General features: G+C 48.9%; 7 protein-coding genes across 7 annotated transcripts; 3 read left to right on the forward strand and 4 right to left on the reverse strand.

The window, feature by feature from the left end:
* Positions 1-842: 842 nt before the first annotated feature.
* NCS54_00935300 (MFS domain-containing protein) lies at positions 843-2,794 on the reverse strand (the record flags this gene model as incomplete). The annotated part of the gene is made up of 4 exons (XM_053154704.1): positions 843-1,484; positions 1,536-2,283; positions 2,350-2,420; positions 2,474-2,794. The coding sequence occupies 4 exons, from the start codon at positions 2,792-2,794 to the stop codon at positions 843-845; spliced, it is 1,782 nt and encodes a 593-aa protein (XP_053010679.1).
* A 919-nt stretch (positions 2,795-3,713) lies between these two features.
* Positions 3,714-4,935, reverse strand: NCS54_00935400 (Zn(2)-C6 fungal-type domain-containing protein; the record flags this gene model as incomplete). Its single annotated transcript, XM_053154705.1, has 4 exons — positions 3,714-3,749; positions 3,808-4,714; positions 4,765-4,809; positions 4,865-4,935. 4 exons carry the CDS (start codon positions 4,933-4,935, stop codon positions 3,714-3,716), a joined length of 1,059 nt encoding a protein of 352 aa, XP_053010680.1.
* Positions 4,936-6,774: 1,839 nt separating this feature from the next.
* On the reverse strand, positions 6,775-7,968 carry NCS54_00935500 (AB hydrolase-1 domain-containing protein; the record flags this gene model as incomplete). Its single annotated transcript, XM_053154706.1, has 2 exons — positions 6,775-7,653; positions 7,708-7,968. 2 exons carry the CDS (start codon positions 7,966-7,968, stop codon positions 6,775-6,777), a joined length of 1,140 nt encoding a protein of 379 aa, XP_053010681.1.
* Positions 7,969-8,713: 745 nt separating this feature from the next.
* NCS54_00935600 (Hypothetical protein) lies at positions 8,714-9,904 on the forward strand (the record flags this gene model as incomplete). Its single annotated transcript, XM_053154707.1, has 4 exons — positions 8,714-8,846; positions 8,916-9,015; positions 9,069-9,253; positions 9,312-9,904. The coding sequence occupies 4 exons, from the start codon at positions 8,714-8,716 to the stop codon at positions 9,902-9,904; spliced, it is 1,011 nt and encodes a 336-aa protein (XP_053010682.1).
* A 3,397-nt stretch (positions 9,905-13,301) lies between these two features.
* Positions 13,302-13,994, reverse strand: NCS54_00935700 (LysM domain-containing protein; the record flags this gene model as incomplete). The annotated part of the gene is made up of 2 exons (XM_053154708.1): positions 13,302-13,393; positions 13,616-13,994. The coding sequence occupies 2 exons, from the start codon at positions 13,992-13,994 to the stop codon at positions 13,302-13,304; spliced, it is 471 nt and encodes a 156-aa protein (XP_053010683.1).
* Positions 13,995-21,465: 7,471 nt separating this feature from the next.
* NCS54_00935800 (Aa-trans domain-containing protein) lies at positions 21,466-22,694 on the forward strand (the record flags this gene model as incomplete). The annotated part of the gene is made up of 2 exons (XM_053154709.1): positions 21,466-22,623; positions 22,668-22,694. The coding sequence occupies 2 exons, from the start codon at positions 21,466-21,468 to the stop codon at positions 22,692-22,694; spliced, it is 1,185 nt and encodes a 394-aa protein (XP_053010684.1).
* Positions 22,695-25,834: 3,140 nt separating this feature from the next.
* NCS54_00935900 (NmrA domain-containing protein) lies at positions 25,835-26,813 on the forward strand (the record flags this gene model as incomplete). The annotated part of the gene is made up of 2 exons (XM_053154710.1): positions 25,835-25,867; positions 25,932-26,813. 2 exons carry the CDS (start codon positions 25,835-25,837, stop codon positions 26,811-26,813), a joined length of 915 nt encoding a protein of 304 aa, XP_053010685.1.
* Positions 26,814-26,896: the final 83 nt, after the last annotated feature.

Raw genomic sequence — 26,896 nt, forward strand, 5'->3', positions numbered from 1 at the left:
GTCAACCTGCACTACCTCTGTGCCAACGCAAGCGACGCCATTGGTCGTGTCAACGGTGCATTCCGGGACGTCTTGTTTGAAGCACTCATCATCGGCTCCAGCACAGCAGTCAAGGAGATTAATCCGAAGACTCTCTCTAGGTTTCATGCACATTTAAAGGGCATGGAAGAGCTTGGGCAGCTATTAGGGAGTGCGACTCAGCAGCTCGATCATGTTATCTACATCGCCCACCATGTCACTAAGAACGTCACGGAGAGCAGCATGGCAGATGAGACTTCCTTTTGGAAAACAGCAGTTGTCCGCGACTTCAAGGCATACCGGGAGATTCAGCTACTTTGGGAGACAAAGGATAAGATGGAGGATCTCATGAACATCAAACATAACCTCACAGTGGTTGGCTCAGCTTTAGAGGCTCGCTTTGAGGAGTAAATAGCCATGCTGTAGCAACAAGACCAGAACCCGATCTGAGTCCAAGAAGGGTGAGCCACGAAGGTGATTTCGGTCAATGCGGTACCCGGATATCCATACTCAGAGGGAGTAGGTAGTTAACTATTGAGCACACGTTCCAATATCTGTTTGTCTTATTATACAAGAGTAAGCCAAGAAGGGGGGATGATGCAGGGCAAGCCACTCTTTGCATCTCTTCTGTCTTTGCCCCTGTGTCTACACGAAAGAAAGTCACCCACCGCCAACATGGCACATGGGATCTACAACCATATTCAACCCCCATCGAAGGTCTGACTGCTGCCCCGTCTCTTTGACTCCAGGGGTTTCGACGCACCAAGCCTTGCAACCCAGCCACCATCCGCTTGAACAAGAAGATCGGAAGACTAGTGCGCAGTTTACGCCATGGCTGCCTCCATCTTCTTGTCCTTGACCGATTTCCACGGGACAAACAAAGCGGGAATCAGTGAGAGGACAGCCATTGCAACAGAAACGTACCAGGTGTTGGTTAGAGCCTTGCTATACGCAACCAGGACCTCTGGCAAGTGAACCGCGGGTACACTGTCCCGCAGCTCAGTTGCTCCAGCACCAAGCACGATCCCGGCGTCAACACCTGCACCCTGGATCTCCTTGCTGAGTTGGTTCGTAAAGACGTTCTGAGCGACTTGCACGAATATGCTGCCTCCAAGGGTCTGGGAGAACATCAAAGTGGCAGTGCCAACGGGGATATCTTGTTCTGGCAGAGCCGTCTGCACTGCGACAAGAGGGAGTTGCATGCCGAGACCGGCTCCAATGCCGTAAAGGGCCTGGTAACCTATCCATGCAGGTGATTGGGTGTTTACGCGAAACGTGGTCAACAGCCCAGCGCCAATACTCATTAGGATAGACGATGCGTGGATCAAGGGAGTATAGTAACCAATGGCACTGACTGCCCCTCCTGTTATGACTGACATGACGACTAATCCAAGGATCATGGGCAAGTTCATGATCCCTGACCTGACGGCACTGGCATCTTTGACGGCTTGGAACCAAATCGGGATCTGGAAGATTGTTAGGATGCTAGACAGTGATGGAAAGCATTGGGGACTCACATAGTAGATAAGGAGGAAGAACGAAGCACCAAAGCAAACAGCAAATGCGGCGCAGCTCCAGACTGTTCTATCCGCCAAGATTCTCGGAGGCACAGTAGCTTTGTCCTGTTTCCAGAATTGGATAACGACGAAGAGTATGATGAGAACGCCAAAGACAACGAACAATCCAATGATGCGGCCATTAGACCAAGGGTATCTGGAGCCTCCCCATTGCAACGCCAGGAGCAGCGAGATGATGGCTGGCAAGAAACAGGCTGTACCTGGGAGGTCGAAATGGCCAATCTGTTGCTTCCAGGAAACCTTCTCCTTGGCTGATCCTAAAGGGCCTTGAGGGGGCTTCAAGAACAGTACCACAAACAGCACAGTGACCACCCCGATAGGGAGGTTGATATAGAAGCACCATCTCCAGGAGAGTCTGTCGGTAAAGGCACCACCCATGAGCGGACCAGCAACGCTAGCAAGGCCGTACATGCCAGCGAGTAGGCCCACGTAGATAGGCCTCTTCCTCATGGGAACACTGAGGACGATGATGAGGATAGCTCCAGAGAATATTCCAGCGGAGCCGATGCCCGCGATCGCTCGACCGATGATGAGCGCTGCCGAGGTTGGCGCGGCGCCACAGACCAAGGAACCGAGTTCGAAGAAAGCGATGGCGGTGAGGAAGACCCATTTGACCGAGTAGAACGAGTAGAGCTTTCCGAAGAACAACTGGAAGCTGCAGGTTGTGAGGAGATAAGCCGAGCCGTACCTATTGGACGCGGGAATAGGTCAGCAAGCTGGCAGTCGTGACGAGGAAGGGGTCATGTCAGCCTACCAGCCTAGATCATCCAAGGCGCGAAACTCGTCGGTGATGCGAGGGATTGCGGTTGCAATGATGGTGTTGTCCTGGATAGATTTGAGTCATCTCTCCTCTCAAAGAGTGATTGCTGAGGGCGTACAAGTGCCATGCAAAAGACGGCAAGGCAAAGTCCGGTGATGACCAAAGCTAGTTTCCATCCATCCAAGTTCCCGGTCTCCTGGACGGTCTGGTCCGTGAAAGAGGAACTCGATTTGTCTTTGGAGTCGGAAAGTTGGCCTGATTGCTCGGTTTTGGGTTCGCTTCCCATGGTCGCCATGTTATCGTCGTTCATCGCGGTTGAAGGGCCGGCGAAGAGTTGGAGGGGAGGACAGTCAAGGAGAAAGAATGCCAGAATACCACGAACGAGTGAATCAGAATGGAATGTCCGATGCCAAACTCTGGAAGAAGAATCTTTGGCCATTTATATCCAACACCTTTGTTGATCTCGCTGATCCTGTTGGTATGAGCCTTGGAGTGGAACCAACGTATACGATCTCGATTTTTGCGAACTGACCAATCGCGGTAAGTCCCAATGCTCCACTTTATGGGTCTGGTCTCCCTCCCTCACAAAAGGGACCTGGACGAAAGGGGAGGAACAAGGCCTTTTCCAGCAATTCTTCTCGATGAAAGGATTTTGAACATGTACCTGATGTGAAGATGATGTGAAGGCCAGATCGAGATTGAAAGGGGGCAGTGATCCAGGGTGTTTAGCCTCCCTCGGCACCTGGCACTGTTTTCCACTTCCACTCCAGCCCCAAATCCCGCCACCAAGTCCAAAGATGCTACAGGCATCACTTGGCACTGTTGGAACTAAACAACTACCTGTGATTCCCTCTTTTGCAGGGCTTCTTTGGAGATAGGCCCTGTCCTAAACAAATTCACAACGGGAAGCCTGGACACGGGCGAAGTGGGTGACAGCGAGCTGGGTCGGGCTCCGCCAGGTGCATCAATATACTCGGTTCTGGAACACCATGTCGTATCAGGCCAGTTCGGTTTTGAGAATACCGTCAAAGAGTAGACGTTTTCAGTGGCTGGCAGCGCAGGCTCGCAGAAGAAGTGATGAATCCGGGCTTGTTCGGGCGGTAGGTCGGCCAGAGTCAACATCTCCCTGGATGGGCTTTCCAAGTGACCCTCTTCTATTGCCATGATTCGCGAAAATACGGCATGATAAAGAAATGCATCATATAAGCATTCTCGCCTGGAACTAGCAAGAAGCAAATCCAACCCCTTTCGGCGGAGATGGGGCCACCTGCATTTCCACGCCACCAGATGAAGCGGCGAGATGATACCCATCTCAAAATGAAAGGTGGCCGATGCTTGATCATCTTTATGCCGCGCTATTAGCGCCTCGACAAGTCGGATGATTTCCTCATATGCTGTTTTATGGGAATCCCATGCCGTCTCGTCGGATGCAAGGCCGACTGAGAGACCAACAGCTGTGCTCTGCCACATAACGCGTACAAGATCAGCGGCGCCTTGGTCTTGGTCACTCCACAAGGGCCCTTTTCGTTGGACAAGATCATCGAATCTCATTTTCCAGCATTCAAGCGCGGTGCTGAGGCCTGCTGCCTTGACGCTAACCTCGAGGGCCGGAGCGTCCTCCTGTCCGAGTCTTACGGCTGCTGTAATGATGTCGATAAGGCCGACCCGCGATTCTGACAGTTCTTGGAACGGCTCCCCAAATATGGGACAGTTATTGAAGTCGACTGGGTTGAGATACAAGTCGACGGGGGAGCCAAACTCTGCGACACAAAGACTGAGTGTGCATAGGACAGGGGCCAGATGGGTTTCCACAAAGGAGAGCTCAAAGCTCCGGTAATTCTGGCCCCAGGAACTGGCTGGTTGGCCAGACTTTTCTCGCCACATCTTGAGCAGGCCAATACCGCTGGCGACGTGAGCGGCGGCTTCCTTGGGGTCGCCCAAAAGACATTCAAAGCAGGTGAAGGCGATGCTGGCCATAGCTATCAAAGGCATCGAGGTCGGATCAGAAGCTCGTTTCAGTACAGTGCCAATGGATCTATTGTATGATTGAATCGCGAACTTGATGTTGTCCCTCGGCTGTTCGGTGGCCGTCGTAGGGGAACTGTGCTCCTCGTGAAGGGTTGCCAAGGCGACGGTGGCATGTCTAATTGCTGGCTCCGTCAGGCTAAACTGTAGGACAGTGTTCCAGAAGGATCGACCAAAGAATCCAGAAAGCTCCGGAACAGTCTTTCGGTAGAAGAACTCCTGTGCCCTGCCCTCTTTGGATGCGAGCTTCCCAGGCTTAGCTGGTCCTACTGGGCCCGGAGCAGGAGCTGGAGGTGATGCATATCCGTCGCATTTTCTGCCAGTACGCGTACACCTGAGCGAAATTAGCTTCAGGTATCGTATTTTTTTGGCTGAGAATCTTACCGGAGACATGCAGGCTTGGACTCATCACACTTGATTCTCATGATTCTGACCATGCAGTTAGCGACCAGGGGGTCACCACACAAGATCTGGAACTACCTACTTGCACGTGATGCATCCTGTGCGGACTTTTTTCTTACTCGTACGCATGGGCTTTACAATGTTCTCTCCCATGGCAAAGGATCCGTCAATTTTGGCTGTTTGAAGAGGACGTTCACCACGCGCGTCAGGCCGTCAGCCAAGCACTTAACGCGCCCGGAAGGCTTGTATCGACTGGGGCATGTAGCAAGCGGTCTCGGTGCTTGGACAAGAGGGAAACAGTCAGAGATGCCTCTTTAACAAGATTCATGCAACTGTTATCCGACTTTATTATGAAGACGCTTGTTTCGACGAGTCTGATTGACCATAACATGAAAGGGAGAGTTTATAACACGTCGAGGGGCAAGCGAGTCGCGAAACTGGTTTGATGCTTAGTCATGCCACTGAGTCATGTGCACCCTCCGCCACGAAACGGCGTCAGCTACCCTAGATGGTGTCCAAATATGCCATCTACCCAGAGGCCTTAATCGAACCGTTGAAAAGCAGTTTCTTTATTGCTCTCTCGTGAACTGTGAAGACTTGTTCTCAATGCTCAAAGCGTCTCAAATAGGTGTTCCTACATTGTGTAAACTTGGTGACGGTTCCAAAAGACACCATTAGCGACCACAACCAAAAACACAGATACTGAAATGGCTGTTGGGACAGCTCCATCAATATACAGTGTCTGTAGTAAGATAGAGAAATAACATTGATAGGGGTAAGCCTTTCGAGATATTTCACTGATTATAATTACCTAAGATCCGGTCAATGAACATTGGAGTCCAGAGCAAAATGTGATCTCTCGAAGCTAGTCGCCAGCTCAATGTGTCGCACAGCATCATAAACAGATAATGATGAAAACATCTTAAACCCATTAGTGACATCTCAGGATTCTGGTAGCGAAGCAACGTTATTATAACCCAAAGTCTACTACTACTACTATGCTTCACTTCGGCATCTCAAAGCTGACCGCGGCCCTTGGTTACTGACACTGTTTCTGCTCCGGGCTCGGCGCTAGGCGCGCTCCAGAGCGATGAAGTTTCGTGGACTCGGTGATATTTTATGGAAGAAGGCTCAAATACGATAAGCATTTTGAACGCCCCGTAGCTTGGTAAAATTTCATCCCGTCAACGGCCCGACATCTTAGACTCCATCTCCTGACGACCAGTCATATTAGGCGGGTATGACGACCACATGGGCACGGCACACTGAAGCAAGGACTAGGGTTAAAGATCGGAGGCTAGCGTCAAATGATGCAAAACCGGCCTGGCATTCAAGACTATGGTCGACTCCTACGGAGCCTATTATTGAATGCCGTACGGATTATCGGGGGTTAGCGAACCGCTAGTCTTGCACCAGAGGGCAACAGTGCACTAGTAAGTCAAAAGTTGTTGATTTCCCAACCACAGGTTTCTATTTACAAGCATCCCTGGAGAGCCATGTTCAAGTTAAGAATCAGTGGGGAAAAGACCAGGAGGCCGCCGGCGAAGGATTCCAAGGTTGGGGATTTTCTTCCATATCGGCAAACTTCCCGGCATTCTAGAAAGCCCCAAGGCCTTGGGTCCGAGCATGATCTGATCAAACCCTTGCCTTGGTATTGTAATACCGGACCCTGCTGAGTAAGGGCAAGGTATAACCCATGAGCCTGTCACTTCTGGGCAGGTGGTCACTGGTCAACTTGAAAAGGAAAAGCAGACAGTCACGAGACATTTAACGCAAGCATCAGGGGTACGCATCTTGGCATCGCGGGCTTGGTTCCGCCATGTGCCGACATACGCGAGGCTTGGCCGGAGATAGTAACGGGTGAACATGGGTCGGGGAGACGGTACTTGTCGACTAGCGCAACGCGAAAAAGTGCGCGGTTTAAAGAATTTTAGACATTAAGGATAAAATTAAGTTACTCTAGTTCTGTCTAAGCCTCCGTCCGGTATGTCATTAGGTGGACCGGATCCAGCGCTCCAAGACGGCCTGAATCACGTCGCTGTTCTTCTCCATAAACATCATGTGTCCGTTGCCGCGGATGCCGGCCTCTCCAAGCTCGAGGTGCTGAGTCTTGGAGCAGCCAGCCTGGCGAAGGAAGTCGGCAGTGCAGTAGTCGTAGGGCATGTGATAGGACGACTCGGCAGTGAGGATGAGGATGGGCTTGCTCTGCAGGTTGACCAGACGACGAGGCGCAGGCTTGCTGGCCTGAAGAACACACTCAACAAAGTCGTCACCTCGGCTGGTCTGGATCTCTTGAACCAGGTCGGTGGCAGGGTCAGAGACAGAGGGGCTGTAGGTGAGGGGAATGTCAGTCAGACCGTAGGGGCGGGCAGCCTTGGTGCTGAAGACGGCGTCCCTGAAGGGAGGGCCAGTGGGCTCGAGAAGAACGAGACCCTTGGTGAGTCTGGGGCGGGCATCCGCGATAAGAATGGGCATAATACCACCCTGGCTGTGACCGACAAGGATGACGGGTCTGCCAATCTTGTCGAGGAGAGCAGCGCCAGCATCCTGGACCGTCGACTGCTGGTAGGTGGCATTGTTGATGAACTGAACGTTGGACACGTAGAAAGTGTCAAAGACGGGGTCACCCCTCATACCAGTCCCAGGCCACTGGGTGTGCTTGGAGGCCTGGGGCCAGAGATTGAAGTTCTTGCCCGCAGTGAAGCGCTGCTCGATGATCTCGGCCGAGTAGGTCGAGGGCTTCGCAGCGCCGGCGGCGGGCATCCATGCTGATCGGCCACGGAAGGTCTGGTCAATGATGTAGACCTCGTATCCTTGGCTGATGAACTGGGATGCCCAACCGCGGCCACCATCAGGCTTGTTGAGGAAGTTCTAGCTGCATGTTAGCTTGTGACCTATCACAGAGGGTGCATATGGTCAACTCACGCTGCCTGTCTGGCCCTGGCCGTGGATAAAGACAATGGGCGTTCGTTGCCGGACGCCACCGGCCGGGATCAGCTTCTCGACATACATCTGATCACGGTAGATCTGCCCGCCCGCTCCATCATCGGCGTAGCCTCCACCTACGTAAAAGTAGGATCGGACGGCGGCGACCTCGCCCTGGGCACTGCCATGCTGGCCAGAAGGAGTAGCGATACAGTGGTTGACTGCGGCAGCCGCAAGGGCAAACAGAGTGGTGAAACGCATGGCTGGCGAGGCGATCGCGATCTGGAACCCGAGAACGTGGCAGTGGGACGCAAAAGGACTGAAAGAAGGATGATCCCAATGGACACGCAGAAGAACCTAGAGAGAAGAGGGGTCGTGACTGGCTGAGCTACACGGGCGAGCCTTGTATTTGTCTCTGGCCGAAGGACCGGTGGTCGCACCAGAATATTCAGGGGCGACGGACTGTTCGGTGACATTATTTCCGCCTTGGGTCCTCTGGTAGTCACCCATCTCCTTGCTAGTCAAAGGAAGTATCTCTCGATTCACTCTAGTGTGTCGAGCTCTAGACCCGAGTGGAATAACGGTCCCATCCTTCTCGAATGGTAAATACGGGGCCATGAACGGGTTCTTCCATGCTTGGTAACCCCTATCCGACCTGAGCCCGATCCCCGCCCAATGGCTCGGATTCTGACATAACCGAAACTCTATAATCCCTGTCAAGGGTTCAGAAACCAACGGCTTAATTATCGGGGACCCACGGGAGCTGGGGTCGTTCTTTGGCGCCGGCGAACTGGTCGCACGCCACCTGCAGGTCTGCGACGGCGAACAAGAGGAAAAAGCACCCTGATGTTTGCAGTAGTCTGCGCGGAAAGCAGTCCTTTGACCCGATTTTACGGTGGGATGATGCTGGGATCTTCTTTAAGACGGAAACGCGTCCCTGCGGGTGATGGCCAAGTGATCGTCGTCCCTCTTTCAACCTTTTTTTTTTTTTTTCTGTGGTGCCACAATGGATGACCCTACGCTGCTCATCCATTGGCTCTTTAGCATTCTCGCCCTCATGGTGATGGGAGTGAGACTGCTATGGAGAAAGATTGCTAGACAGCCCTTCAATATGGGCGATTACCTGACCATGGCGGCATGTCTGTGTTGCATGGTCAGACTGGCTCTAATCCACGTCGTGCTGACGTGGGGAACTAATAACGTTCCAGCAGCGGTCCGAAAGACGAAGATCTTCACAGAGGATGAGATCTACAGGAGGGAGATCGGAAGCAAGTTTGCCATCGCTAATCGCGTCTTTTACAATTCATTGTCAGTCCCATGTCCTCTTTCTCACCATGGCCTATCCTTAACACCTTTTCAAGCCTTTGGCTGCAGAAACTCGTCCTTCTTGACGTCTACCGACGTCTTCTCTTGAACCTACGTTATGAGAAGATCATCATGATATCTTTTCTTGTTGTCTTCTTTGTCACATACGTCGCCGTCCAAGTCACTACCTTCAGCGAATGCAACCCCTTCCACTTGTACTGGCAAGTGGTTCCTGACCCTGGTAAACTCAGATGATCCTTCCCAGATATATGATCAGCGAGATTGACTTTTGATACCAGGTTCTTGTGCCAAGGCTCAGCTGCAACTCATCGTTGTCGGCGTCCTCAATATCGTCACCGATGTATTGCTCCTCGCCGTCCCGATCCCTCTCTTCTTTTCCCTCAAGACGTCCTGGAAGCGAAAACTCAAACTATATGTCCTATTCACTCTTGGCATCTTTATCGTCGCCATCACCGTCATTCGCCTACCGATCAATGCGACCAATAAGGATAGCCAAGTCAACCGAACGACATGGGCCAGCACCGAGCTCCTTACAGCCACGATAGTCGTCAACGCGCCCACCATCTATGGCCTCTGGAACAAGAAGAAGCAGAGCTCCGCCTACTCCAACTCGCATGGGACTGGTTTACCAACCCATTCGAGCCGAAAGAACGGAACTGGAGTGCACACATTCAACGATGGTACAAGATCACAGGCATTTGCCATGAAGTCGATGAACCACGACCGAGATTCTTCTATGGGCGGAATCATGCAAACACAAGAAGTTATCGTGTCTGAGTATGTGGATCCTAGCAAAAAGGGAGTCACGGTAAGGACGGATGAGGCCGAGATCGCATCTAACTCGAGTCAACGAGGGATACTGCGAGACTAGAAACTCTTTGATACGCTATAACTTTAATACAAAACGATCACTCAAAATACTCTTCTTTAAAGAACAGAGTCTTCATTTTCAAGATGTCAGTGGAATTATTAGGCCTTATTGATTGCCGATTTTATCTAGCAAAGTCAGCATAGCGGACGTGACACGCTAGGGAGATGACACGATGGCACAGCATATGAACTTTTTCACTTCTTCTCTCTTTTAACTATGCTATTATGGCATTGGAATTTGAAATTTTAGATAAGTGATGATGATATTTTGCACTATGACTAACAGCCTTGTTAAATTGAAGAGGAGAGCGAGATTGTTAACAACTTACGGGAATGGATTTTGCATATATTACTGGCTTGGATTTTTAGAATGTCACTATGGCTACAATATTGATAAACCCCCATCAGCATCAACATTAGGTGACATCGGTGCAGAGACAGTTCCACAAGGCCCTCCTAAAGCTCCTTGATATCTAGGCCAGGCTTCAGCAGTCTTTTTCGATCAAGTATTGATTTGAACTGCCACACTCTGAGGTATAGGCCATCAAAGTTGGCATATGGATCATCACTTCACTGATTCTCTGCTCTCAAGAGCGTGGCCTCCCTTACCCTGTCGCCAGCATTGCCCCTTTCCACCTCAACCACGTATCTTAGGTTCGCTATGTGTACGGAGTAGTCTCTCAGATCTGGCGCCACCTTAGTATTCTTCCATGGGTGACAGCATACGCCAAGAAGAAGCTCTCGCCATTTTTGACCACGCTTGCTACCCTAACGGTTCCGCGTCGGCCGCTGCCTCAGCCACTACCGTCGTCCGGCATGGCCCCATCCGCGACCCCGCCCCGATGCCGTCGCCTAGCCTCCCTACGAGATACATGGGTCCTTGCTGTTTGCAAGGTTACCTACCCAGGCTATGCCGTCTACGCGGATCAGACTAAGAAGGGGCTATTCAGCACCAGCAGTCCCTACGCTGGCTTAGCGATGCTGACACGACAGCTGCCAAGATTGCACGCGAAATGACCACCATCTCAAGCTCGTTTAGATGCATGATATCAGTCCCGAATAGGTTTCAACACGCGGGTTTATTGAGTTTCTTTGCCCAGTTTCCAGGGCACGATCGATTCCTCGAACCTAGAACCTAGAACAACCACATCAACAAAGACCTTAGCAAGACAAGTGCGACCATCAAGAGTACGAAGTTCCGAGATTACCGGTTTTTCTCCCACGCTGTAGCTTGTGTGGGCTAAGATTCAGGGCATTCAAATGCTTGTAAATTCATCGAAACGTACACATTACGGTGTTTTATAGCATCAGGTTTTAATGCTGCTACATGTACGACGGAGACCTCATTAGAAAAAAAATAAGAAACGTACACATTAACTTTCAGCTCCTTCCACTGCCTCTCATAGTAGGACGCATTCGCCAATTTGCCTGTAAACCATCTGGGCCTACATAGCCCGGCCTCGCCAAGTCTCCTTGCGAGGCCTTCTGACTCTTTGGTTGTGATGGTTCGAGATACCTGCTGTTACGCGATAATGATTCTGACATGTTGGATCTGTGCAAGTCTCCCGTGCTCCAACAACGTCGCTGTACTCATAGGATCTAGGGTCCAGAGCATGAAGCCATTTGTCAGTTGGGGCGTCCCCTAAAGGGAGATTGATCATAGACTTATAGTGGAAGACAAGGCAGACCATTTTATTTGGCGGTGCATGCAACCGGCAAGATGACACACTCATTGAGGTACGATTGGATCTTCCACGCCCCGGTACGTAGCCCTTCGCCGACAGTCTTTTATGGCAAATATTTTCCTCGTCGGGCTTATCGAGTCCGTCGTAGAACAAACAGTCACAACCCTTTGTGAAATATTCTACCTCTGGAATGTGACCCAATCTTTGCTCTGGAACGACGAACCCGGCTGCATCGGCGCGAAAGTGCTGTGCAACTGCTCGTACCTCGGTGGCACTGTATCTCTGGGGATCAAGACGGCCGGGGTTAAGGTCTGGGCCTGAATTAGGATTCCAAAACAGGAAAAGAACGCTACTGGTGGGTGTTCTAGTCCACAGCTGGAACAATCTAGCCAGTGGAGGCTGTCCCGCAGAGCAAACTTGCAGAGAATCGGGAGGCCAGCGACTTTTCTCTCCTGGACGCCATCTTGGCACATCATGCATAGAAGATCTCTCCTGAGCCGGCTGACTATGTCATTCTTGAGCCCTGTGGGATATCCTATGAAGTGAGGGATGGTGTGGATCTGGAAATCTACCTCGCCGTTGTTCCTCCTGCAATACCTGCAGCGACTATTCGACTCGGTGTAACAAGAGTTGCATTTGGAATACATGCAGAATGGCACCTCTTTAAACTGGCGATTATTTGTCAGGCGTCGAAAACGGCGAGAAAATTGTCGAAAGCAGAAGAAAGAGGCTGAGTCTTCATCATGGATAAGGGTGTGGATGATCGCTAAGAATATTTCGTCCGGTGGGATGTAGATGTGACTACTCACAGCGTTGTATAGAGCCGACGAGGCCAAGGCGTCAGGGGTCACCAGCGGCTCGATCCCGGGTCTATTCTCCAAGGTACTTTCGCCCAAAAACCTCTCTATCTCGCTGATGTTGTCGTGAGGCCTTGAGTCAGGTGAAGTGATTTCATCTGTATGCTCATCGATCCCGTTGTCGTTGCCTTGAGAGCCCGGCCGAACTAGAGCACAGCACGAGGTGGCAGCTCCCATTTCGAGAGACAATTCATGGTGGTCTGATGGGCAGTGAGGAGCATTCGGCGCCGGGAGTCTTCTGTCTATCTTTACTAGTCAGCGAGTGAAATCCGGGCGTTGAGCTATTCACACACCTTGATGACGACGTTGTTGATGGTTTGTTAAAGGCAGACGTGATGATTTTTCGTTTACCAACGACGTCTACTTTATACCGGAAAATCCCGGCAGTTAGCTTTCGACAAAGTTTGTTGAAGCCAGCGTGCAGGATATCGCGAGACCAACAGCAAACTTTCACGGCGTGGCTACATGCTTCCTACTGCTGGCCTTGAAGCTTATTCATGTTCCGTCCGAGCTGACATGATTAGATATGATGATCGAAATAGGTAATGATATATAGAAAGCTATCACTTGATTCAAGCCACTCCAAAATTCCCCGGACTCACGGTCATTCGGGCTGACATGTCGATTTGTAGATAACACTCCCTCTCCTGGGCACTCAACAGCATGTATCAAGGATCTCCCTCCCCATATTCCCAAGGGAGCTGCTCAGGACGCTCATCTATTGGCCAATCTGAGTGAGTACACTCGCCAGCCTGGCAGACACCTTTGCCACAAAAGTCAAGCCCTGATCCGCATTTGTTTTGAAGATTGCAGCAATCTCCCCACTCTCCACAGACTCGGAGAGTATGTCGGTCTTTTACAAGGCCGCATATCCCATCAGTTGAGGTGATGACGCGGAGAAAGCAGTTACCGGCATCTCTGTAGCAGAGACTTGGGGTGCAGTCTCGTCTTGGAGTGCGGTCAGCTATGCACCTTGAGATAGGTAAGGGGAACCATACTCTCGATTACCACATGTCCACGTTTCAGTGTTGCAACATGCTTTGCTAGTGCCAAGGCAAGTGGCATTATTGTACAAAGGACCACACTTTCCATCATATGCCCTCAGTGGTTCAATAACTGGCTTTATTCAGCATCACTCGTTAACTCGGAGGGGGGAAGCTCTCGACTTACATCCTGTGTAACAATATTCTGTGTAGGGCCTGATCCTCTTGCAGTCTGCCTCCAGGATCGGATTTAGGTCGTAAAGGGTACCAAGATCTATGCGATAGTCATCGGCCAGTTTTTGGCACGTCGATTCATCAACATGCTCATATGTTTGGGCCCAGCCGCGACAGTTAATATCTCCCGCCTCGAGCTCCTTCTTGCGCGGCACACTGGGTGTGGCCATCGGTCGCTGGTGACGAAAAGTACCTATAGGCGTACTGGGCTCCCAAGTAGATGGTTTACATCCTCCGGTGCCGCTAGTCGTGGTTTCGACGGCCAGTGACGAGGTGAGGAGACTAATGGCGAGTGTGAGTGAAAGGATAGATGGGCATTGCATGAACCTCATTTTTGCGGTTTAAGAATTCCAGAGTTTTTCTCCACAGAAGCTTGAATGAATAAAACCTAATGCAAAGAGGAAGGAAATGGATGTTCGCTGCTGCTAACAAATGAGGGGCGACAAGCCTTCAAGTAGGGCTCGTGTAGCTGAAAAGTCCTTAATATTTATTGCAAGCTAGGCAACAACCAACAAACAGACCATTACTAGAATACATGGGTGGAATTTGTTGTTTCGGATCGACGCCAAAGGATCAAAATCCTTGCGAAGGATCTACTCTTGGACCAGCTCAACAAGGGGCGTAATTAAACTCGGATCACAAAAGCCTGTTGAATCCTCGGCAGGGACCGCAGGCAAATAGTCCAAGCTAGAAGTGTGTTTTAGAACCATAAGCCACCAGGCTCAGTTTCAACGAGGTGCTACGAAATAGAAAAATGTCAAGATTGGGATAGCAATGCGGCCTTGCGGATGATGTATTAGATAAGAAGGGTAGAGGGCGAAGAGGTAGTGATTAATGGTAGTTTCACAGATAATTGTTCATCAACAGTTGAGAGCATGAGTTGCCACAATGGAGGTTAGTGTGCCATTGAATTGAGATGTATCTATGCGGAAAGCGGGTGACCATAGTGCAAAGGCGAGCAGCCAAAGGAAAAGCTAACAGATCTGAATCTTTCTCCTGAACCAGTAATAATTCATTATCCAGTGCCGCTGTATCGCGACATGCCATGTTATCAGAGTCTTACTGTCGAAGACATGCTCAAGTCGGCCCTTGCCCCTTGCCCTCAGTGGAAAAGGCAGTCCAAACCAAAACAAGCAACGACACAAATATCCGAGATGGTAGGGAGGACTTGAAGCATGAGAATTGCTGAGTCATCGACTGCATAGATAGCAGGTATCATGCCTATTACGGCAGCATATAGAGCCGTAGGTAGGTATCGTTCCCACCATGGAGCGGTTTGGAAAAGGACGGAGATACAAGTCCAATGTATGAATATGACGAAGCACAGCATCGTCAATAGGGTCTCGCAGGTGAAAGTAGGGCGTAGGAGCGAGGGCAGTATCGTCGGCGCCTGGAGGGATGTGGAATCGCATGCCTGTCAAGGAAGATATCAGCATAGTGTCAGTCATCATGGGAAAAGAGACGTACCGGAAACTTTGTCCAGCAGGTTCCATTGACAGAGGGTTTTCGGAAGAGTATTAGTAGGAGGTTAGTTGTAATGGTCGAGCCCAAGGCCAAAGTCGTGAGGATACTGGTTTGGAGTAGAGGAGGCCGAGGGTGGTGACCGACTTCTATCGCCCACCGAACCGTTCGTTTCTGATGTGAGCCAGCCACGGTTGGCTTCTCTTGATCCCCAGCTGACCATGAACAAGGTGAGACATGTTGGACTTTGGCCTACTCTACTCTCGACATAGAGCTCGACCCTTTGGAAAATGGAAGCTGAGATCGCGGCAAGGAGGTGGTGATCTTGAGCTTCAAAGACTTTGCGGGGTTTTCACGAAGTTCTCGGAGAAGAAGCAGTGGCATGTGTGAGCGGAGGTCATTTGAGAGAAGAGGGGACGTAAGGGGGCGGCAGAGGTGATGGCAACTGTTGAGCAGAGCCGCATTCGCTGGAGCCTGACGCCTCTCGGTATTTGAAAGGTCGGCACACCTTGCTGTGACGTGACCTGAGGCAGAGCCAAGTTTTCCTATTCACACCCTCACATCCGGTTTTGTAACTGTACAAGACGCCCGATCTTCTTTCTTCCGTGTCCATCTCACCTCTTCCCTTCCCCCCACACCACCACCAACACCATCACTGCCACCACCACACCACCCCTACCCCCGCCTTCTCCTCCTCATCCCTCACTCCTCCTTTTGTAACATTACCTTCAACTCAGCCCTCGTTTCATTTGACCCCCTCTCGTCAAAAATTTCTCTTTTTGTTGTCATCGCTTCTGAGTTTGCTGCAACTATTCCCGACCCTTCTACGTGTTGTTCCAACTCTACAGTGGCACTCGAAGCGTTTTCGCATTTGCTAGATCGTCGTGGCTCTTTTCACCCCTGGCTGTGGCCGATCAAAGGTTTACAATGGGCATGAAGGAATCCCTGTTCCCGTTCAATGCTTACCTCTCGATTCTGGGCCTGCTCTTCCGAAGCCAAGAAGAGCGCATGTCATGGTCTCCGATAGCCACATGCTTGTAAGGCTGTTCCCCGCCAAGACCCAGATGCCTTTTCTTACGTTCATAGGACACTGCTTGCGTGGAAGGCAACGGGCATAGCCCTTCTAACGATTCACCGAGAGTTCGTTCAGATGTAAGCTATGTGAAAGATTTCTTGTTGCAGTTACTGACGAATTTGGCTGGACCAGGTTCTTGATGCAGCTGATGTTCAGAGCTCTGATGATATGGGCACTCTTAGTGTTCGGGCTTCAGCCATCAGTGACGGATGCGGCTCTGGTCTTTCCTGTCGCCATCACCATGTCGATCATTTCGAGTCAAGGCCAATTCCCACCCACAAGCCCTCTACTTCCATTGCAGATAAACGGGTAGGCTCTCAGAAAACTCCCACTTTGCCGAATAATCAAAGTCGGGCACGAAACGATTTCGACCAAGGACGACACAACGAGAAAACATCGGGGAGATACGAATCTCCTTCCTTAGGTCCCACACAACCACAACCGTGGGACGACGAATCCACACATACCATGATACCCCAGGTCGAAACAAGGCCCATTTCTCAAGATCAACTGGTTGCAGAAGTAGAAGGCATATACGCTGGGTTGGTTATGGTTGAAACCAAATGCATCGAAGTCGATAACGTACAATCGACCAACACAGAGACAAACACAACCTCGAAGCTCAACTATGAGCAATGGCAGAAATTAATTGCTTTGCATCGGACTCTACTACACGAGCACCATGACTTCTCCGTTTTACTTACATGATATTAATATATATTACAATTTTTAGCTTTAGGTTGAGCTATTATTTAATATATCTTGAAGATATAAAAATAGCTATATTATAAAAATAAGGGAAAATAAACTTAGAAATAGAGATTATAAAAGTATAGAGATTAATTTTACTTCAAAATATATTAAGAAAAATAATTAAGGTAGCTATAAGACACTATATTATAAGTATACTGAAAATATTTTAATTACTTTTAGAAAGATAAAAAAAAAATTAAAAAAAAAATAATTATAAAATATAATAGAATATATAATTTTATTAATTAGTAAAATAGTAAAAGAGGTATAGGTATAAAGCAAAATAATTACCCTTATTTAGCTAGATTTTATAGCTATATTTAATAAAATAATATATTATAAATTACTATATATAATAAGTAATAAAGGCTTTCTTACTTACATTAATAAATAAGTAGTTTTATTTAAGAAAAGATAATATATTTATACTTTAAGAGCGAGGTATTAATAATATTTTTAATAAAAATAAGCATTCCTTAATACTTCCCTTTACTATTAATCCTTTTTATTTTTTATATTAATATATTTTATACGAAATTATAGAAATATAAAGGAATTATAACTATTGGCTTCGCAGATATTATAAACCTCTTAGTAATAAAAAAATTAAAAAAATAATATATTAAGGATATTAAGCTTAATTATATACAATAGGCTAAATAATATAAGATATTATATAACCTAAATAAAATAAAATAAATATATTTTATGAAAGCTAGAGCTACGCCAACACGGCGGCCCTGGAACTCAACATAAGACGATGTGGGATGACTTGGGACGGAGACGGGCTGAGTTCACAGATTGAAAGCATTGCCGGGTGCAGGACTTAAGCGGACTTTTCGGTTCTTCTGCGATATCCATATGGAGGAAGAAAGAGGCCGGATCGAGGCAATTATGCAGCAGAATGGGAATCAATGTCTCGAGGTTTGTTGCTTGACACTACACTCACCCGTTCGGAAAGTATCCGGTCAGTCTCAAGCAAATAACCTGTGCTGCTAAACACGCAGAGACATAGGCGCGAGGTCCGGTGGTTTGCTGGGTCGCAAACCGAATATTGACATTGGTGAGTTTGACCTCGAGATAGGTGGATGATTAAGACCATGAGTTCTAAATAACAGTACTGGTTTGGAGTCGATGAAACTGGAAGTGTTGAAGGTACCGTGAATGTTTGCGGGGGGGCATTGTGGGATAGCAATGACGGTATTGTCGAGCCAGGTCGATCATGGGAGACTGTTGACTTTGAAGCAGGTTTCGTATTGACGATCTCAACTTACCGCTGGGCTGTGCTCTTTGGCGAGGATAGATATTGGGAATGAAGCGACGGGAGGTGGTGGCTGGGGTAGTATGTGTGTTGTGAGGCCAAGACTGGAAGCTCAAGTAATGAATGATCGATCAGGGAGAACCAAGCGACACTATCGTGATCACTCAAAGGTGGTAGAAAAGACGACATTCGCAGGTCCAATATTGTCAAAGTCTAGCCGCAATCAGCGATAAGTTGCAGCCAGGACAGGGTGTCCTTGACATTATCCTCAATATCATCCAAGCCCCAAGGTACCGTGTCGTCGGATAAGTTCGAGTTCGCATTCGGCAGACGAGAGCAGGCTTGTCGCTCCCAAGTCGGGGACATCGAAGCGGAGGATTAATCGCAACGGCGTCCTGACATAGGAAAGACTTCATTCCCCAACCGTTGTTTCGGCGATCGATGAGGGGCGTCGAGGATGAGACCGACGATAAGGGAAGGGACACGACTTGGCGGGCATACCGAGAGTTACCAGCTGAAGATGGCTGTGGCGGGATGTATGCGAAAGAAGTTCCGGGGACATGGCTAACAGGTGCTGAGGTCGACGTGAAGGAGGAGCCGCGGTACGCTAAGAGCGTCGAGAGAGAAGGCAATTCGTTGTGGCAGGTGGTGGATGTGTTGATTGAGAGAAAGAGGAACGCGACCAGATGAGAGCAAACCAGCTGCAAAGCTTCAGGAATCTTGAGTCGTCAGAAAGATGAGATCAGGAGGCAATACAGCCTGGGTCTGGTGGGTGTAGGCTCCATCGTATCTGGGAGCAGCCATCGACCCGTCTGTGGGAAGCCCAGCAGCGCAGAGGATGGGCGTCGATTCGTGACGAGAACGGGGGCGTAGGTGCGGGCGCAAGGAATTGAGAGAGGATTGAAAGGACGTGCCGTTGTGCCGTTGTGTTATTGTGTTGTTGAATTTACCTCAGGTCACAGGCCGGGCTTGAAAGGCTGCCATTTTCCTTGGTACAACCTTGGTGCGGATTGATGGAACACAGGCTTGCTGTACTTTTGGGCCGGGCCCCGGAAAAAGTCGTGCGACTTATCCAAGAGATCGGGAGAGGCGCTGCGCGTCATAAACTGCTATAATTTCAACTTTGAAACAGTTACTATCAGTGGCGTGAACAATTGCCGTTTATCCAGCGCCAAGAGTATATCAAGCGCTAATACTGTTGACCGCTAGGATATCCTGGGCCTCCCAGTCACTCCACGAATAGCGTGCAGGAACGAAGAAATGCCCCGCAAGATATTTCGGTGAGAACCTGGTGACTTCATGGACCAAATTAAATGCCAAGCACAACCATCGAGTGCCAAGAACGACCACTGAGTGCCAAGAACGACCACTGAGTGCCAAGAACGACCATTGAGTGCCAAGAACGACCATCAGTCAGACCAAAAAGACGGTGAGTCTCCTCGCGAACCAGTAATATTTCACAGTGGCCTTGATCAACCACTCACTCTATTTATGGGAACCACGCCAAGTGGCATCTTACCACAGTCCAGGAGATATTTATCGTACGGGGTTATCAAGTGACGTGATATGAAGGCTACCTCTGAAGTCACCAAAGTCGAGCCTTTTACGACAAACAGGAGATACCGTATTATCTCTGCAAATTCGGATTTGACGGCGTAGTCGGTAAGGCACGGTTATGCACGCCTCATCTAGGAAGAAGATGTTTTTTTAAGGTTTCCTAATGAATCATGCCGGCCTGAAGGTATGGCCGCCACAAAGATCAATAGAACACAATAAGACATCAAACCCGATGCCCGAACTCAATTTTAACTCATAGGCCAGATAGATAGATACCTATCTGACCCCTGCTTGCCTTGTCCTCTTTTGACATTAGCGCGCATCTAGGAAGCAGAAATCTCTAATAATAAGGAGCTTAGCTACTAATCTCTTATGAACCTAATGAGTAGCTACTGAGTGAATACGGTAGACGCCGAGAAGATCAGGCATGTGGGTATGGAAAAGTCAAGACTCGGGATACCTCACGGTCTACTCAGTAGCTCGATGTACAGCCATCATCCCACCACGGACTTAACTCGCCTTGCCAGGTCTCATCGTGTCCTTCGCGTCTCGGATTCCGAAGGGACTTGTTTCTTGGCATAGGGCCGGGGCAAACGGACGACCCCCACTCGTGGCCCCTCTCACGATCGTGGAGCCAAGAATCTCCCCACAAACGCCCTGCACACCAAGAGTTTTGGAAGGGCGGGAGGCCTGACAGAAATGCCAAGAGAGTCTCGAATAGCTTCGAGTTCCATGTCATGTCAAAGCTTGCAACAAGCTTTGACCAAGCTTTGTTCTGTGACCAAAATCTGCCGTTTCTCGGAACAGTTCTTTAGTTGACGCGGGCCTTCCGTTTCTAGGATACCTTCGGGGGAATATTATTCTTCGATGATTAAGAAGCACAGGCCATGAGCGAATTGTTTTCCATCGCCGTTTCATGGAATAATCCATGTCTCTGCGAAGCCAGCCCTGTAAATGCGTATCACCGTATGGACGACTTCCCGAAGTGGACTACCAACAATTCTCGCGTCGGTCGTCCGAAGGTGTCAGCGATCCAGGGTCTATCAGAACTAATTCCCGCAGACCCTATCCAAGGGTCTCTATGGGTCAGCAAAGTCTCTCTCGCGGATGGTCTGGGTTGAGTTCGCAAGCGATGGCCCTTCTCCTGTCGAATATCTCATGATTAAACGCCGGAATATTAACGATGTCCGGTATCAAACATTCCATTTTCCGCATTCGTAAGGGACGTGCTGGCCTCTAGATTGGTCCAGTCATCTGGGAAGATTCGGAGGTTATTCCTTTGGAGCATTTCGAGCACTATGATATCACCGTGGAGAGATTTTGAAACTCATGTCAGCAGAGAATATCCTGGAACTCGAACATGGCGCTCAATATTGAATTGGCCTTCATCGCCCTACACCTCTTGGACTATATATTACCTCAAGTCTCACTGGTTTACTTTTAGTTGTTCTTATCCTCACACTCATCTCCGCTCTCAGATGCGCCAGTGAAACAACCTTCTTGGAACATTTATCGCTAAATAAGATTTCACCATCAACACCTTTACACCTCGGTCCAAGAGACCAGTAAAGGCTCTCAATATACCAAAAACCAACAAAAAATCACAGCTTAGACCAACTACTTTGGTCTCTTACCGAACGAAAAAAGATACCCATTGGAATTTTCACACACATCTCACAACACCACCAACGACATGATGTCGGAGAAGAACGAGATAGCGGAACACAGCCAAGGAGAACACAGCGACACTACCGACCATGAAGGTTTAGACCACAAGCCCGCCTACCCTGATGAAGCAGAAGTAGACGTCTTTGGGGGTGAGGGTGGAGCGAACTTCCGTACTATGGGCCGCTTCGATACCGTCTTTGCACTCCTCACCAACCAGTTTGGTCTCGGAGCACTTGCTCTCCCTTCAGTTTTCAAGACTCTTGGTCTTATTCCCGGTCTTATCACTCTCGTCGGCGGAGCCGCCATCACTTACTTCAGTGGTGTTGAGATTTTCTGGTACTACTTGGCCCATCCCAAAGTCACCAATATCGCTGAAATGATGAAGATCGTGGGAGGCCGCCCAGCAGAGATCTTTACTGGCATTGGCCTACTACTACAACTTATTATGACTGCTGCCTCTGCAGTTGTTACTATCTCTATTGCCTTGAATGCCATTAGCGAGAATGCTGTCTGTACTGTTGGCTATATCGCTATTGCCTGCATTCTTTGCTTTATGCTCTGCATTCCCCGGACTGCTAAATTCTTAGCTCAGTCTGGCCTCCCTTGTATCCTTAGTATCCTTGCCGCGTCTCTTTCTACTATGATCGGCCTCGGTATAAACAACCCTCCCGGAGCCTTGGAAGGCTGGAAACCCGAGATTGAGCTTTTTGGAACTCCTACCCTCCGCGAGGTCTTCAACTGCGTTCTTAAGATCCTCTTCGCCTTAGCCGGTAACTACGCCTTTGTTACTTATATGGCTGAGATGAAGAACCCTGAGAAGGACTTTATTTACTCTCTTAGATGGTTGATGGGTGCATCTGTTATTTTCTATGCATTCATCGCTATCACCGTCTACTGCCTCGCTGCCGAGTTTACCGCCTCCCCTGCTCTTAGCTCCGCCCCTATTATTGCTGCTAAGGTAGCCTACGGACTCGTCCTCCCCGCTATATTAACTGACGGTCTTGCTTGCGGCCATATCGGTACCAAGTATGTCTATATTACTATTATGCGCAAGATCAATGCTCTTAAGGAAGTTACTGCAAATACCCCTAAGTCATGGGGTATCTGGATAGGTAGTAATGCTGCCTTCTGGATTATTGTCTTTATTCTCTCCAATACTATTCCTGTTTTCGACTCTATTGTTGCCGTTAGTTCGGCTACTACTTACGCTTGGTTTACATATGGTATTAGCGCTTTCCTCTGGCTGCACCTCTATAAGGGACGCTACTTTGAGAACTGGAGGAGTATTATGCTGTTTACTGCTAATATTGGCTTTATTGTTTTTTCTTTATTTTTAAATGGTGGTGGACTTTGGTCTTCTATTACTGAACTTTTACATATTTTTGCTACTTCCTCTAATATTCGAGGATGTTTTAGCTGCGGTGATAATTCTTTTATATAAGATAATAATAGAGAGATATTCTTTAGAATTCAAAATACATTAGATTAAAACTTCACGCTTAAAGTTAGGAAAATAAGAAGAGTTTAAAATACTTTTTTTAATTAAAGCAAAGTCGAAGAAATCGTCTAAATTTCGGTCCGTCTCATGCCAAGTTAGAGATAATACCTTTAGCTGGACCCTTGGCCCATTGAGTAGCATCTCAGTTGGAGGATTCGAGTGGATGCTGGACTTTTTTATAATTACTTGGGAAAGTGGGTAGTGTGCATGGGGAGAGGTGCCAACATCGTGGGGAAAACTTTTGTCAAAAAGGTCGCATTTTTATGTGATATGGAGCTCATACAAGTACATGCAAGCAGTATGGAGCTGATTGAAAAGCGCAGAAGGCTCTTTCAAATACGCGATGGCAGGAAAGGCTTTAGTGGTGTATGGGACGAATAAGTCAGCAAGACCAACAGTGATCCTGCTGATTATTCGACCGAAAAGATGAAAATGAAAAAAAAAATAACCATCAGGTCTTCCTCCCATAAAGTATTAAACCACGATAGAGGAAAGTCGTCATCGATGGATCCGCTTTCTAATTGTTTATCCAAGGCAGGTATAGTTTCCTTTCTACTAGACTCGCCTATCAAGCCCGAAACCGATTATGCCATCGTTCTTTATCCCCTCCGGCGGTCAAACTCTGTTGGATGCCTGCCCTGCCTCCAGGCGACGTCAGTTCACTTTTGTTTGGTCAGACTATCGTATCTGATGCTAACTTCTCGCAGTTGAAGCGATGGTGTTAGGAGTGTAGAAGAAGGATGCCGACAAGGGGGCTGGGCGATGGAGATGAGGTGGTTCGTCAGGGTTTGATCTCGACTTCGCTGTGCAACCTGCTGTTGTAAGTGTGGGCAGAGGAGGTCAATTGGCCAGGCATTAAAAAGGGCACACATAAACCAACAAACCCGCTCGCCTCAGGTATAAGTCTCCCAGAGGACCAAGATTACGAAAGTTAAGCCGGGTTCAGAAGTGACCACGCAAAAGATTTGTTTGAAGACAAAGCTGAGCGCAAGCTACTGAGAAGGCACCATTTGTCCAAAACCATTGCGGTGATTCGGCAAATACCCATTCCTGCGATTCAGCATCGCATTGAAGGGAGCATCTACAGCGCCTCAGAACCCAAGTCATCATTTGATTGCCCTTGCCTTTTGTTCAGGCTCAAGCAATCGACAGAGCGAGCACCTGCGAAATCGAGAAATAGCGAAGTTTCCCGATGCATTGAAGAAACCACTGAGTGTGCTGGTTCAAGTAGATAATGAAGAAGGAGCGGGAGAACGTGGCCATTTCGCGATGCTTTTCTTCTCAAGATTTGCAGTTTCTGGCCATGGATGTTGCACAACTGCCAAGGTTTCTGCTGAGGGTGGTTCTAAACGTCTCCTTGAAGATCGTTGCTGGGGTGAGAAGAAAGAAGACAGAAGACAGAAGGTGTGGGCACCAGTCCATGCAACTGAACCCAAGGACCAAGGTAAGCAACAACAACTCTTTTAGACATCACGACGCGCTCCAGACCTTGCCACCGCTTTTCCCTCTTTTCTCCTAGACTCTTTCATTAGATACTTTATTATAAGTGACTAAATCTAGGTGATGATATTCGACATCCGCGGAAAAGGATCCCAATCTCTCGAAGCAGACACTTGGCGGTCCATACTTTCCGGGACGATTGAGATTTACTTCAGTCAACTCTGCCCAAGAATGGAGAAGGGGGATCATTATAATATTAGCTTGAGCCCAGTCGTAGTGCAATTCGCTCCGCCCTTCTCAGCCCATCTCAGCCCAAATGCAGAAACCCTCAGCCCCCAGCTGGTAGCGCCCAGCCTAAAGCGGCGAGTACCCAGCTTTAGAAACGGAAATAGATTTCAGTATGCTTGAGTTTCGCCTCCGAGTATCTCGGTATTGAGCCTGGAACTGTTACTACTTCGGTAGCAACGTCTCTCGCGGGCTGCCACGCGAGTCACAGAAGTTTAATAAACTTATGCAAAATATGACAGAGGAAAACTACCAACATATAGAAAAATATTCACAAAGATATCATAGGAAACGACAACACTTGAGAGCTCTTTTATTTTTATCCCTATACTCTATGAAGTGCTTGGTGCCTTTGGGGGTTGTCCCTGCTATATCTATGGGTACCTATATAAAACTGTAAGTATGTATCGCACTGAAGGGGTCTAGAAGTCGTTACCACCTTTTTTGTATGCTCTCTAGTAAGAAGACCTTGTTTTCCCATCGTCTTTTCATCAGAGAGACACATTGATAACTTCTTAATAACTGCACCACGTGACAATGCGGCTTTTCAGAACTCATCCTCTTCACCCAATTTACAAATATTAATATCTTAGTATCCCCGCCATCTTTTCTGCTCGCTGAGTGGCCCGAGCCATCTCCGCTTTGGGACGGAGTGGGATGCCGAGATTAGTGGGACAATCGGAGGGCCCCTCGGGAAGAAAGTGGCATGCGATACGGTACGTACAGTAATTTAAGTTTAGTGATTTTGATCTCACAGCCTAGAGATGTGCCTATCTGTTCCGGATCCGTCGATAGGCAGCCAATGACAGATGCTCACCATACAACTCGGAGACCTGAATCCGGCTGGGGCATGCCGAGCGGCCGCTGGAGCTTAAGGTCGGGTGGGATACTCCGATCATGATGATCCAACCGAACCCACTTTGCCTTTACTTAGTTCTGGATGAGTAAACATCGTATGCAAACTGCTTGGATAATGAGAGGGGGTGGGATAGGCCGATCACGAAATGTCATCAAGGCATTGTGTACACGTATAATTGGCGAGGGCATGGTGCCAGTATAAGAGGTTGTCTTCGCCTCCAGATCTCAAGACTTGCAACACCAATCTTCAATCATCCCATTCAAGCTCGACTCATAACTATCCCAATACCTCCACCTCTCGTCTACAACAACAATCATGTCTGCCATCAAGACTGTCGCTCACGCCGGTGTAAGTCAAGACAGGGCATTATCCAAACCAAGATCGTAGGCTAATCTCTCATGACACTATTCAGGCTGCCGGAAGTCTCGGTGTTGAAGTCCTCAAGGCCCTCGTCGAGGGTGGTTTCGATGTTCGAGTTCTCTCTCGCCAGGCCGGCAAGGTTCCTTCTGCCTTCGCCAACCAGGTCAAGGAAGTCGTAGTTGACTACAATGACCCTGCCTCCCTCAAGTCGGCCCTCGAAGGCGTCGATGCTGTTGTCTCGACCCTGGGTGCTCCCGCGGTGGGCGACGCTCAGCGAGCCCTCGTTGACGCCGCTGTCGCCGCTGGAGTGCAGCGATTCATCCCTTCCAACTTCGGTTGCGATCAGCAAAACCCTCTTACCCGCCAGCTTCCTGTTTTTGCTGAGAAGGTCAAGACGGAAGACTACCTTGTTGAGAAGTCCACCTCGTCGCTCAGTTACACTTTTATCTATAACAACCTCTTCCTTGACTGGGGCTTCGCCCATGGCTCGCTTGCAAACGTCAAGGAAAAGAAGGTTACCCTCTACAATGGAGGCGACCTGCCGGTCAGCGTGACTCGGCTGGCTACAGTTGGAAAGGGTGTTGTCGGCGTTCTCAAGAATCCCGAGGCTACAAAGAACCGCTCCGTCAAGATTGAGGATGGCAAGATCTCATTCAAGACCATCGCAGCCATTGCCAAGGAGGCTGTCCCTGGCGAGTGGACTATTGATGAGAAGGATACAGACGTCCTCAAGGAGACAGCTGACAAGGCTTTGGCGGCTGGTACCTTTGACGATTGGGTGTGGTTCTTCTATATTCTCCAGGGCGGCACAAACGCCAAGTATGGGCCCAGCTTTGAGAATATTGATAACGAGGTTCTGGGCCTTGCGAGACTCTCGGATGAGGAACTGCAGGCTTTGTCTAAGGAGCTTATTATCAAGGCTGCAAGTGCATGATTTGGGATCTTTTACTATATATAGAAAACAGCCGAGGCATTGCCGGCTCAATCAAAATGAAGAGGTGCAAGTTCACTACTCTA

Source organism: Fusarium falciforme, chromosome 7, assembly GCF_026873545.1.
Source record: "Fusarium falciforme chromosome 7, complete sequence".
Lineage (NCBI taxonomy): Eukaryota > Fungi > Ascomycota > Sordariomycetes > Hypocreales > Nectriaceae > Fusarium > Fusarium falciforme.